The sequence below is a fragment of the Protomyctophum parallelum genome, assembly GCF_964188405.1.
Source record: "Protomyctophum parallelum genome assembly, chromosome: 2".
NCBI classification, from domain to species: domain Eukaryota; kingdom Metazoa; phylum Chordata; class Actinopteri; order Myctophiformes; family Myctophidae; genus Protomyctophum; species Protomyctophum parallelum.
In genome coordinates, this window is record NC_139699.1 from 25973169 (window position 1) to 25986023 (window position 12855).

At 41.2% G+C, this 12855-nt stretch overlaps 1 protein-coding gene and 1 long non-coding RNA gene across 2 annotated transcripts; both read left to right on the plus strand.

Moving 5' to 3' along the window:
* Positions 1-7126, plus strand: LOC310854582 (extracellular calcium-sensing receptor-like; the record flags this gene model as incomplete). Its single annotated transcript, XM_083759258.1, has 9 exons — positions 1-64; positions 1072-1240; positions 1378-1473; positions 1615-1672; positions 2881-3150; positions 3761-3853; positions 5702-5929; positions 6022-6145; positions 6225-7126. 9 exons carry the CDS (start codon positions 1-3, stop codon positions 7124-7126), a joined length of 2004 nt encoding a protein of 667 aa, XP_083615384.1.
* Positions 7127-11716: 4590 nt separating this feature from the next.
* LOC310878159 lies at positions 11717-12855 on the plus strand. Its single transcript, XR_014570866.1, has 3 exons — positions 11717-12282; positions 12418-12449; positions 12724-12855. It is a non-coding gene; the product is annotated as an uncharacterized lncRNA (long non-coding RNA).

Genomic DNA, 12855 nt, shown 5'->3' on the forward strand with positions numbered 1-12855 from the left:
ATGGCGGAGGCATGGCAAGCTGCCACTCAGAAGGCGCGGCCACATATGCATCAACAGGCGGCAAGTAAGCACCTAGTCCAGGCGTCTCTTCTGGGTTTTTAAACAGCTGGTGGATGGAAATTAGGCTAGCGCGCGGGTGCAACTTGATGCGTCGGCAAATCGTTTCAGTTTTTTGCCAACGCTGAAAGTTGAAGTTGAATCTGTTGTACTGAAGTCGCTATGACTGTAACTAAAGGCAAGTTACAAAGCACTTCCTGTTTGGGTACATCGGTGAAACATTGAGCACTTCACCATAACCATGTAATTTGACCCATTTGATCATTAGGGGCGATAGCCCTTCCTATGTCCAGCTTTTGGTGTGTATATCCCAAATGTTGTCCTAACACAATTAAATGCCATTGACAATGAATGTACAATTTTAAGTGTTTGTGTAAAACATTGCGTAACACAAACATTGATGACGAAGGTGAGGATACAAAATATGATTGGCCGGAATGAGATGATGTACGATGCTAAGAGCGCCCCTCACTTCACACAGGTGTGATTTTCATTACTCTTACTGAGCAAGTAAAGGTGGATCTGATTATCCTCCCAGAAAGGACAGTGGTGAAAGAACAACCCGTGTGTGCATTTCTTCAAAATCAAAAGGACTGACTTCCTTTTAGCTCATGATTCCAAGATGCTTTTTTGTGAGACTGGACATCATATGATGCGCCATTCTGACCCATTTTCAGTATCTTTGGGCCTTCAAAACGGCAATATATTTTGGCATGATATATTGTTATATGTTGTCATATGAAAATATTGTTATTGTATGTTAAGTCCTGCCTCTACTTCTGCCTCTGATTATTATTGCTTGATTACGTAGGCCTAGTGCCATAATGTGGCACAGGGGATGGCACAGCACTGGGTATAAAACGTAACAACTGGACAATGCATTCAGAGAAGGCGGAGTGGTGTTAGACAGAGGACACAGGACAGTCATGATGGCTTCTGTAGACATACACCTGCTTTCATACATGCACTTGTACTTGATATTGTTCTCTTCCTTTTCTCCTTTGTCTTCCTCAGCTTTCTCTTCTTGTGAATTAAAGGCACCGTTTAATCTCAACAGAGTTTACAAGCCTGGGGACTTGGTTCTGGGTGCTGTGTTCGATATCCACCTGTCTTCATCACTGCACTCTGAGAGCGGAGGGGATTTGTCTTTCACCTCCGAGCAACAGCACCCCATTTGCCATAAGTGAGTATCACAAATTCAATAGCGGGCAAGAGAACGGGGACCTTTTTTGATGCATGGTACGGTACCATCAACTAATCCTATGGTACCATATATGATTATTATTTCTACAAAGATACATTTGGCATTTTGTGTGTTAGTTTCGACATTGACGAGTTCAGATGGGCCCAGACCATGGCTTTTGCCGTTACAGAGATCAACAGAGACCCCAGCCTGCTACCCAACGTGACTCTGGGGTATATTCTCTATGATACCTGTTACACGCTTGGCGTTGCATTCCGTGCAGCGTTGTCATTGCTCAGTGGGAGAGAGGAACAGATTCAATTGGATGAGAACTGTGTCGGCTCTCCTCCTGTGCTCGGAATTGTGGGTGACAGTGGGTCAGCACAGTCTATTGCCATCACTAGTATATTAGGTTTGTACAGAGTGCCCCTGGTAAGTTGATAACTTGAACCCCCTTTTGCCATCACCTAATGATGATGACATTTGGTTGTTCACAAATATAATATGATAATATGATTAAATTATCTACATACTGTAGTATGCATAGAACATATTATTTATTTGCAGGCAGAGCTGAGCGGTGCAGGCACATATTTTATTGGAGGTTTTCATAAGGTCAGAGTGCAAAACATCTGTGCGTGCGGTTCGATTCACCCTGGATCTGAGAGTAAGAATTATATAAGGCCCTTCAGAATCTAAATCTGAGTCAGACTGCTCTGTGTGTGTGTGTGTGTGTGTGTGTGTGTGTGTGTGTGTGTGTGTGGTAGGTTAAAAGTACATGTTGCACAATCTCTTGGATGGCATGTGTCCAAGGTGCAGTCAATAGGGTGTGAATGTATTAATGAATGTGTTTGGACTGGAGCAGTGAGTTGGCCAAGGGAAATGTCAATTATTTTGAGAGGAGGTTAAGTGGAGCATGAGAACAGCCTCGTCAGTCCTCACTCCACTCACATGCTTTGTTTGCAGGAGAGATGTGTCACTATACTTTTTGTTTTCAGATTAAAAAAACATATATACACATTGAAGGGGCTATAATGTAGCTGTTATATTTTTGTGTGAAAACCAGAAAATGTACAAATCATATATTAAAAAGATACTGTATGCACACGCACGCACGCACGCACGCACGCACGCACGCACGCACGCACGCACGCACGCACGCACGCACACACACACACACACACACACACACACACACACACACACACACACACACACACACACACACACACACACACACACAGATGTTTTGTGTCTTTTTCAGATAAGTGCCTATGCCATGTGCTCCTGTCTGAGTGACCGGAGTCAGTACCCTTCCTTCTTTAGAACAGCCATAAGTAATGCTGTCCAGGTGAACTTCCAAGTAGTACAGTATACACACACAAATACCTCCCTCTAGTGAATGTAATTGATATTGCATATGTCACCTCTCATTTGCTTTTGTGTAGTACTAGCATCAAAAGATATTCAGACAGACAGACTAGTTCAGTTGCCAAATTATTGAAAAATAGCAACATTCTTTCCCAAAACTATTGAAATAGTATACAAAATGTAAAATGTAAGTAGCAGCTCTGTTTACATTCAGTCTACTCGGTACAGTGGAAATTAAGCACTTTTCCCTCCATTCTTCATCCTATCAGGTGCGAGCTATGCTCCAGATTATGAGACGGTTCGGGTGGACCTGGGCAGGATTGCTGTTTATGGATGATGCCTATGGCCACGATGCAGCTCAAATGTTCCAGTCTGAGCTGGCCCGATCTGGTTGGGGTTGCCTGGCGTACGTGGAGCTTTTTCCCTGGGGCAGTGACCCAGCTAAAGTCCAGAGGATTGTCTCTGTGATGAAGAAGTCCACAGCTCGTGTGGTCGCTGTATTTGTATATGGGATGCGTCTGATTAAACTCTTGGATGAGGTTGGGTTAATTTAGGAAACTCAAAATGATATAGTTATTTTGAAGTGAAAAGTTACAAAACTAGATTATTGCAGAAACTAAATGCATGTTATAGTGTTATTTTTTATCGATTGCATTTGTCTTGATAGTTTACTGATTGTGTTATTATGATTATATTATTGTTGTTGTTGATTACAATCAATACTTTAACACCAACCAGTAGTGTAAAGTAAGTTATACTTAAACTACACTTTTGAGGAATTTGTACATTACTTGGGTGTTTCCAATTTTCAATTCTACTCCACCATATCTCAGAGGCAACTCCACTACAATTATTTGACAACTTTAGTTGCTATAGTTACTTTGTAGATTTTGGTTATTATTACAAAACTTACATTAACTACTTCAGCCCTATGCGTACTTACTTAGGCTATTTGAAAATAGCCGATCTACAAGCTCACGCGTTGTGAAAATGTAAGCATTTGTATACATTTTGGAAAATTGTCAAATGAAATGTTCTGCAAAATGAGTATATTTAATGTGAATACTTTTGTATACAGGACTTTTATTTGCAACAGTATCTCTACATTAGTGGTATGGACACCTTTACTTCCACCACTACAATCAACAGGTGGTCAAGCAGAAGGTGACCGGTCTGCAGTGGATAGCTGACGTGAGCTTCATGGAGGAGGCAACACTCCTGACCCCTCACTACATGGTCTATGTGAGAGGCAGCCTGGGAATTACATTCCGCCGCGGAGAGATACCAGGCCTCAAGGACTTCTTGTTGAAAATACGTCCTCAAAATGACCTTGACAACAACCATGACAATATGCTAGTGAGTCTTTTGTTTAATTTCAACGGTGGTGATAATCTATATCCATCTTGTGCACAGGTACGTGTGAGTAGGGAAAAAAAAGTTTTAAAATGTGTTGGGGGTCATTAGTGTTTCTCAACTTGCTTTACTTTGGCTAGTTTGTTTTCAAGTGTCTGATTGTCCTGGGGAAGAAACTCTAAGCATTCAACTGCCACTGTGACTGTGGAGCCACTTTTTTATGTAGAATCATCTAAAACAATGACTATGATTGTCACGGGGCAGCCTGTGCCCTATTGTACAAATGACATTGTTATTATTCCACACAATGATTGCAAGAGGTTTAAATATGTTTATATTTGTATTGACACTGAGGTTGCATTATTTGTCACCTGTCTCCCCTCTGCAGGGCTGGCACTCCTCTCTAGATTGGAGGGTGCCAAGTACTGTGGAGGAGGAGGGGTGTTTGTTCCTTTTATGTTGCATTTTTCATTGTATTATGTTGTCTTAGTAAATGAAATGTGTGAAATGTAGTTGATTGTATATTCCTCTAAAAGATAGTAGTGTGAAAGATTACTCGTAGGCTTTAGTTAGCCGTGTGGTGAGTAAATTATCACTTACTGATTAGATGATGCTTTGCCCCATCTGTTTAAGAGCAGGATTGCTGCAGGTGGAGGCAGTTCAGTCTCACTTGAGGAAAGAGCAACAGGTTAGAACTGTGAGCCAGGGCCTCATCGCAGGAGGCATTTAAGCCTGTAACAGTTACTGTTTGTTATTTTCTTAAGTGTTAATGTTGTTTCCTGTTTGTGGAATGTTATTTTGGCCAGTAGTTATTATTTATTTTTCTATTTGCACTGTATAAAAACACTTTTGGAGGTCAATAAAATGCCTGAAACGCCTCCGACCATCGCCTCCGACCATCGGCTGGCATTATCACAATGATCTTTGATGATTCTGTCTGCTTTACTGACATGTTCATCGTATAAGTCTTGTTTGGATGGAGGATATCCGCTGATGCGTTCGGCTGTCCGCAAGATAAATTGAGCATGTAATCTGCGATTTTGATCCGAGTTCTGTTTTTAAATATTCACAAGGCATTACATTTCTGTTTCAGTATTCATTTTGTTTCTTAAGGTGAGGCAGTTTTGGGAGTACACGTTTCAGTGTAAATTTGCACCACTACCGTCAGAATGGGTGGATGCTGGTGGAAGGGCGTGCACTGGAGAAGAGGACATAGGAACAGCAGAAACTACCCTTTTTGATATGTCTAACCTCAGGGCAGAGTATAATGTGTACAAGGCTGTGTATGCTCTGGCCCACGCCCTCCATGACATGTTGCAGTGTGTGCCAGGAAGAGGGCCTTTCACTGGGCACAGCTGTGCCACTTTGCAGACAGTACAGCCATGGCAGGTGGCTATAACAAATAGAGTGTGTGTGTGTGTGTGTGTGTGTGTGTGTGTGTGTGTGTGTGTGTGTGTGTGTGTGTGTGTGTGTGTGTGTGTGTGTGTGTGTGAGAGAGAGAGAGAGAGAGATTTGGGGAGGGGACACATAAATCCTGTTCCCATTCCCATATGCACAGGTTGGGAAAATATAGTTCACGTTTAAATTGTGTTGTAAATACTGCAACAATGTAGTTAATCCATAAACAGTCCCTGTCAGTGTCATTATTGTGCATCATGTACAGTACACAGTAGGTTTTTTAAATCATCAGTCAATCAGTCATTCGTTCTTCATAATTTTGTTCATGGCCATTTCTAGCTTGTGCATTACCTGGAAAAGGTCGTCTTCACTACATCATTTGGTGATCAAGTATCATTTGATGAGACTGGTGATGCCTTACCAATCTGCAATATCATGAACTGGGCGTGGCTTCCTGATGGAAGCGCAAAGGTTCACAAAGTAGGCGTGTTCAAGAAGTCTGCCTCCACAGGTGAAGAACTCATCCTTGATGAAGACGGAATCTTCTGGAACTTTGAAACAAACAAGGTCACTTTGGCTGGCTAAAATACGTAGCCCATGATATGTGAGTGTAATATTGTTTGGACTGCAACTGATCATTGTCACTTTGCTCCATATAGCCTCTTCGGTCGGTGTGCAGTGAGAGCTGTTCCCCTGGAACCCGTGTGACCAGAAGGAAAGGGGAACCTATCTGCTGCTTTGACTGCATTGCTTGTTCTGAGGGAGAGATCAGCAATGAGACTGGTTGGTTTACATCTTGTATACAGTAGGTTATCTTTAGGCTGATACTTGTCTCTCCCTTTAACCTTGCCCTCTTTGTTAGACTCTACAGAGTGCACCAGTTGTCCAGAAGACTTCTGGTCCAATCCCCAGCGTGACCACTGTGTCCCTAAGATTATGGAGTTCCTCTCCTACCACGAGGGCCTGGGTATTTCCTTGACAACCATCTCATTGCTAGGAACACTTATCTGTGCCATTGTCCTGGGAATCTTCATCTATCATCGAGACACACCCATGGTACGCGCCAACAACTCAGAACTCAGCTTCCAACTTTTGCTGTCACTAAAACTATGTTTCTTGTGCTCCCTTCTGTTCATTGGCCGTCCCATGCTCTGGACTTGTCAGCTGAGGCATGCAGTGTTTGGGATCAGCTTTGTGCTGTGTGTCTCGTGTATCCTGGTAAAGACTATGGTGGTGTTGGCTGCGTTCAAGGCCTCCAAGCCTGGGGGTGCAGGCATTATGAAGTTTTTTGGTGCTGTGCATCAGAGAGGAACAGTTCTCGCTCTTACTTCTATCCAGGCAATAATCTGCATAGTCTGGCTTGTGTCTGCCTCACCAACTCCCCATAAAAACACAGAATACCATGGTGATAAAATAGTCTACGAGTGTGAAGTTGGATCAACAGTTGGTTTTGCAGTGTTACTCGGTTATATTGGTTTACTGGCTCTCCTCAGCTTCGTTCTAGCATTCATGGCAAGGAATCTTCCTGACAACTTCAATGAAGCCAAGTTAATCACTTTCAGCATGTTGATCTTCTGTGCAGTGTGGATTGCCTTCATCCCAGCATATATTAGCTCTCCAGGCAAATATGCAGATGTAGTGGAGGTATTTGCTATTTTAGCATCCAGTTTTGGCCTTTTGGGGGCACTATTTGGACCAAAGTGTTATATAATGCTATTGAAACCCGAGCGAAACACTAAGAAGTCCATCATGGGTCGCCACTAAGACGTAGAACCAGAAATTCAATGATGATACATTTTCTATAATTGTATAGCCTATAGCTGATCACCTTGTTAGTAATAGATTACCTTTTATAACAGATTATATTAAAATCAATCAGACATGCAAAATTTGCAAATATCTATGTGTCATAAAGAATGTTGGTGAAAAGTTGATTACCCTTAAAGACTGTTTGCTGCTTTTAGACCCATATAAATAAGAACATTTAGCACCTCTTCATGCATGTGCATGTGGAGTAGGCCTACTACAGGCATGTACTGTAAAACCCAAAACATACCAAAGGGTTGAGTCGGGACGAGTTGTCTTTTAAGGTCAACCACACACAGTCGATAGTGCATGCTGTCGTCTCACAGCTAGAAGGTCCTGTATTTTGACATTCCGTTACATTTTTTATGTTGCCATGTTGTAATGTTGGAGCAGCCATAAACTAAACGGGTTCATCTCGATGTTCAGTACAGTGTAACAGTACAGTAAACTTTACTGAGTACTCGGCCTGAACAAAAATATATTAGAAAATCTGGCCACAAAAGACTATAGTAAATAATAAATAAAAGAAATCGCTATAACATTTTGTAAAAAAATACATATTTAGCCCCATGTTCGAATGCCCCCGCCCTCCTGTCAAAAACAGGCAAATAACACTCATCTTTTACTTTCTCTGATAACAACCTAAAACATGAACCTTGGTTGAAAAGAACTAAAGTTGTCCTTTAAAGTTGTCCTTTAAAGGACAACTTTAGCTGTTTTTGATAGGGGGGCGGTGGCATTCGAGCATAGGGCTAAATATGTATTTTTTTTACAAAATATTATGGTGATTTATTTTTTTATTATTTACTATAGTCCTAATAAACCCCAGGAAATTACATCTGGCCACAAAAAAATCACAGGATCTACTGAATGTGAAGGTAGCCTACTGGGGGGAAGCCACACATGTGTCATAGGCTCAATATGTCAGTTTGACACATTCAGTAGAACTCGTGATATTTTGTGGCCAGATTACATTTCCTGGGGTTTATTAGGACTATAGTAAATAATAAAAAAATAAAAAAAAATATTTAGCCCCATGCTCGAATGCCCCCGTCCACTGTCAAAAACAGCTAAAATCCCTAAAAAGAAAAAGAAAGCAGCAAATGAAAAAGAAAACAAACTAATCTTTTACTTTCTCTAATAACAACCTAAAACATGAACCTTGGTTGAAAAAAACAAAAGTTGTCCTTTAAGCACACTGCCAACAATTTACAATTACAATTTAGGCATTTAGCAGACGCTCTTAATCCAGAGCAATTTACATTAAGCAAGAACAAAAAAGCATGGGAATACATCACATAAAAAGCATTTTTATGTGCAGAAAGCTTTCTGCTCGGTCGCCCCCGAACTGTGGAACGCTCTCCCCGCCCACCTGAGAGCCCCACAGTGTAGATGCTTTTAAGAGAGGACTCAAAACTTTCCTTTTTAGCCTTGCCCTTATGTTTTAAATGTTCCTGTTCTTTTAGATGTTTTTAATGGTGTGTTGTTTCTTTTGCTTTTATTCACTGCTGTAGCACTTTGAGATGCTTGCGAATGTAAAGTGCGTTATAAATAAAATCCATTATTATTATTATTTATCATGAAACATGCGTAAACTAAGAACGTAACAGTGGAATATCTATATAATGAAACTATACATATAAACTATACATATACTATACTATGCTATATAATACATTATTACAAGTGATACTAATTAAGTCTATTTTCCATTCTGGTGAAATAGTGTCAGGGCAGGGTTCTGCTATTGTCAGTGTAGATTACTGGACGTTGCACTAAAGAGAACTAAATGCTAGGTCACTCTCCACTCCAGTCAGCTAAATAGCTACTTGATTTGACAAGGTTCATCTCATCTTTTCACATTCCAAAATATGTGAAATGATTTTACCTGTCAGTTTATGAAGAAAGACACATACTGTAGGCAATAAGATGCAGGTGGAGCCAAATACTGTAGTATAACTTGACTGTAACCAAATGGCTGTAACCAAATAACTACAGAAATTAATAACTTGCTGTTATGAGGATAATATTGAGATTTGAACTTGATGATGGAACATCCAGGTCATGTGCTGCAACATAATAGTTAGTAGTTCCACTGTAAGCTTGCATATTTCTCTTTACTATTGTTGAAGCGGCATACATTTTTACCAAACATTCTCATTTCTCAAGTTTGAGACATTTCATACATTGTAATGTAGGGACTTATACTCAAGTGAATTTGTTATTATTTTTCCACCCTTGATAAAAACGAATCTAATCTGTGTGATACTGTAGATTTCATTATGAGTTGGGACTGTTTTATTTCTCCCCGTACAATTGGTATTGCTGGATTCAGTAGAACTAACCTGACGCTGCCAGATGGGGGCGGTATTGGGTAACAAATTTGTGTAGCAAGCTTCTTGGATCTGGCAGCGTCAGGTTATAGAACCACACCTTTCCACTACAAGCCCTCATGTGTTGCAGAGTCACTACAAAGTAAAGAAGACATTCTACATAGATTTACAATTCCGCCTATTGTGGTATGTGTTCAAATGACTATCTCATATTGACATTCAGATATTGACATTCAGTCTTTTCTAGAATGTAGAGGTATGTCCTGGCTAAGGCTTCAAGTAGGCCTATGCCAAGTTTTGAACCCCTCAGAGCTTCCATTGTGCATCTACATGACTTTAAGTGCCTCAACCCCCAGACGGACTGCAAGCTTTATTTTTTGTTTGGGGTGTATAACTTTATATATCAATTTCACCACTTTTGCAGTAAAATGGGAGGCCTTAGAGATGAGGAAAAACTATGTTGTGTTTGGTTCTACCTCCGGTAGGGGTATCTCCAATTTTTGGGTCCATCGTCACTATCTGTTCAAACACCTCAATCTGAGCCTCAATTCAGAGAAGAAAAACGTTTTAAGATTGCGCTTGCGGTGGACGGGGGGGACTCATTATATTGACAGACCACAGCCCAGCAGAGCGACATAGCGACCTAGTGACGGCGGCGGTGCTTGTCCTTCACCTGCGCCAAGGGACCTGCTTTGAGCGCCTTGCTACATTTACAAAGCTAACGTGTACATAAACATTCTGGCGGGAATTAGCACCTGTGCATCCCATATTTCAATAAAAAGCATTTGAATCCGATTGGTGGCCATTTTCTCATAAAGTTATAATGTATCAGAGTGCAATACAACTCCCAACTGATAGGGCTTGTAGGCCTATACTAATTACTAATAATTTATAGATCCTGGAATTCTTAATGGGGGCACATACAGCCATGTTCAAGGTGCTATACCGGTAATAGGCTACTCTTTTGTTTTTTAGGTGAGAAAAATACTTTACAGGGACATTATTGATCAAACATTTATATGATCAGTTTTGGATGTGTAAACATCAATTGAGTGTGGTGTGTTCATATATTATGATAGGGTAGAACATACCTGATACAATGCCTGCAAAATTCAGGAGAGTATAGTCATTATCACAGGCAGTCTTTCAAGTATCTAAATACTTTGTTGTTAATTGTTCTCATAAATGTTGAGGCACCTTTCAAGGATTCTGGCAGGGCACTGCACCAGGCACACAAACTAGAGGCAAGTAAATTGATTGGGAGCCAACCCAGGGTAGACTGCATGGCTTGGCCATACTAATCACAATGCAAAGGCAATGTTGCCACCGGCAGATTCGTGTCTGGCCACTGCGAGGCTAAACCCAGGGCAGAGCCAGGAGGGACAAGAAGCACACCATCTACACTGCTGTGCGACAGCTTAGCTAACAACCGCAACACGTTAGAGCTCAAGAACCTGCTTTTTAGATAGGAGAGTGTGGAGGACAGTGATCTGAGCTGGAGTGGCTAGCATGCAAGAATGCAAGAGTGTGGTCTTCTAGTGACTAGAAGACCACACTCTTGCATTGCATGGTGGTTGTTCTAATAAATGTTAGGCACCTTTCAAGCTCAACCCATGCTCATCTGAAAGTTTAACTTATGTGGTCACAGTTTAGTTTCCGCTGGTGGAAACGAGGGCACGGAAACTGGTCTGCAGGATGTTGAAATCAAAGGAACATGTGGGTTATCAGGGGGGGGGGCGGGCAACACCCACTGACAGGGGAGTCCCTCTGTCACAAAAACACCAAGTAGCCTATCTGTCAGTCGTGAGAGATGTGTCTCTCAGAAGGGAGGACAAGTTGAGTTGGAGCTGTATATGAAGTCCTGAGTAATGCCATTTATTTTACTTTATTAAGAGTATTTTTTATATATATTTTATCCCACAATTTTGCAGCACATTCTTTCACCCAGTGTCAATTATCTAATGTAATCCTGGGCGCTACACTTCCTCTGCCTCTGTTTCCACTCAACATACCAACTTGAAGGTGATGATGGCAACATCAACGATCATCCTGCATCTAATATGTCTACTTCTATGGAGAGAAGGTAAAAAACGCCACAATTGGTTTACCTACAACCACAATCCATTCTTAAAATAATGTTCTTATTCAGTTCTATATTTCTGCTTCCAGTTCATTTAGCTCCGTTATCAGTGCAGCAGGAGGGTGTAATGGCCGTCGTTGGAAGCAACGTGACTTTGCAATGCTTTGATCGAGATCAAGAGTTTAATGACAAGATAAGCTTCTACCTGTATAAGCACAGTCTTGGAGATAAACCACCCGAGCTGTTAGCGTCCCAGATCAGGTACAAAGGGAACGCTACTTTGTCTGATGCTTTTATGAAAGATCCCCGTTTTTCTGTGGCCCCAGGAGAAGGAATACATGTCAAGATCCTGGATGTGCAACTGTCAGACTCTGCCATGTACTACTGTTGGATTGATGAGTATAATACAATTATTTTCAAAGAAGTCAGCATGCTCCATGTAAAAGGTTCCGGCATCCAAGCGATTGTCCAGCATCCTCCAGATAAGAAGCCAGGAGATTCGGTGACTCTGAACTGTACCGTTCACACTGCTAGTACTTACCACTGTGCTGAGTCTTTGGCCTCAGGTGGAGCTGGAGGTCTGAACATTGGCATGGGCGTGGCACTGGTCATTTCCATCATCCTGGTCATTTCCATCATCCTGGTTATTGTCTTGTCTTCCATCATCTACAAGTTGAAACGGGAAACATGTGGGAATAGTGGTAAGTGAGCTCAAAAACATTTAGATGTTGGTGCATTGTAAAACTGGTGATGTAGTGCATATGAAGGTTCATAACATTATTATTATTATTATTATTATTATTATTACATTTCATAATAATTGTATATTTTTTAAGGTCCTTCCACCATGTGTCCTACAAACGCAGTGGTAGGTTTTATTTATTTATATATTTTTCCCACGTTCACAAACGTCCTCGCCCAGGGTCTTGTGTCTCTGATCATCAAGTCCTTTTGTTTTAGTATCCCCTCCAATGTCTGGCTTTTGGATATTATGTCATATCTGCCTAGTCTATGGAGTTTTAATGTTTGTTTAGTGTACCAAACGTGACGTCATGTGGCAGCCAAGTCTATGGAATTTTAATGTTTGTTTAGAGTTTAGAGCACCCCTCACTTCACACGAGTGTTTTTCTCCCCAATTCAAGGACCATGATGAAGACAACCTCCATTATGCTGCTGTGAGTCTCAGCAAGAAGAGTCGACCAAGACCACAGAGAAGCAATATAGACACAGACACTGTGTATTCTGGTGTTAGACAATAGAACTGATCTACAATT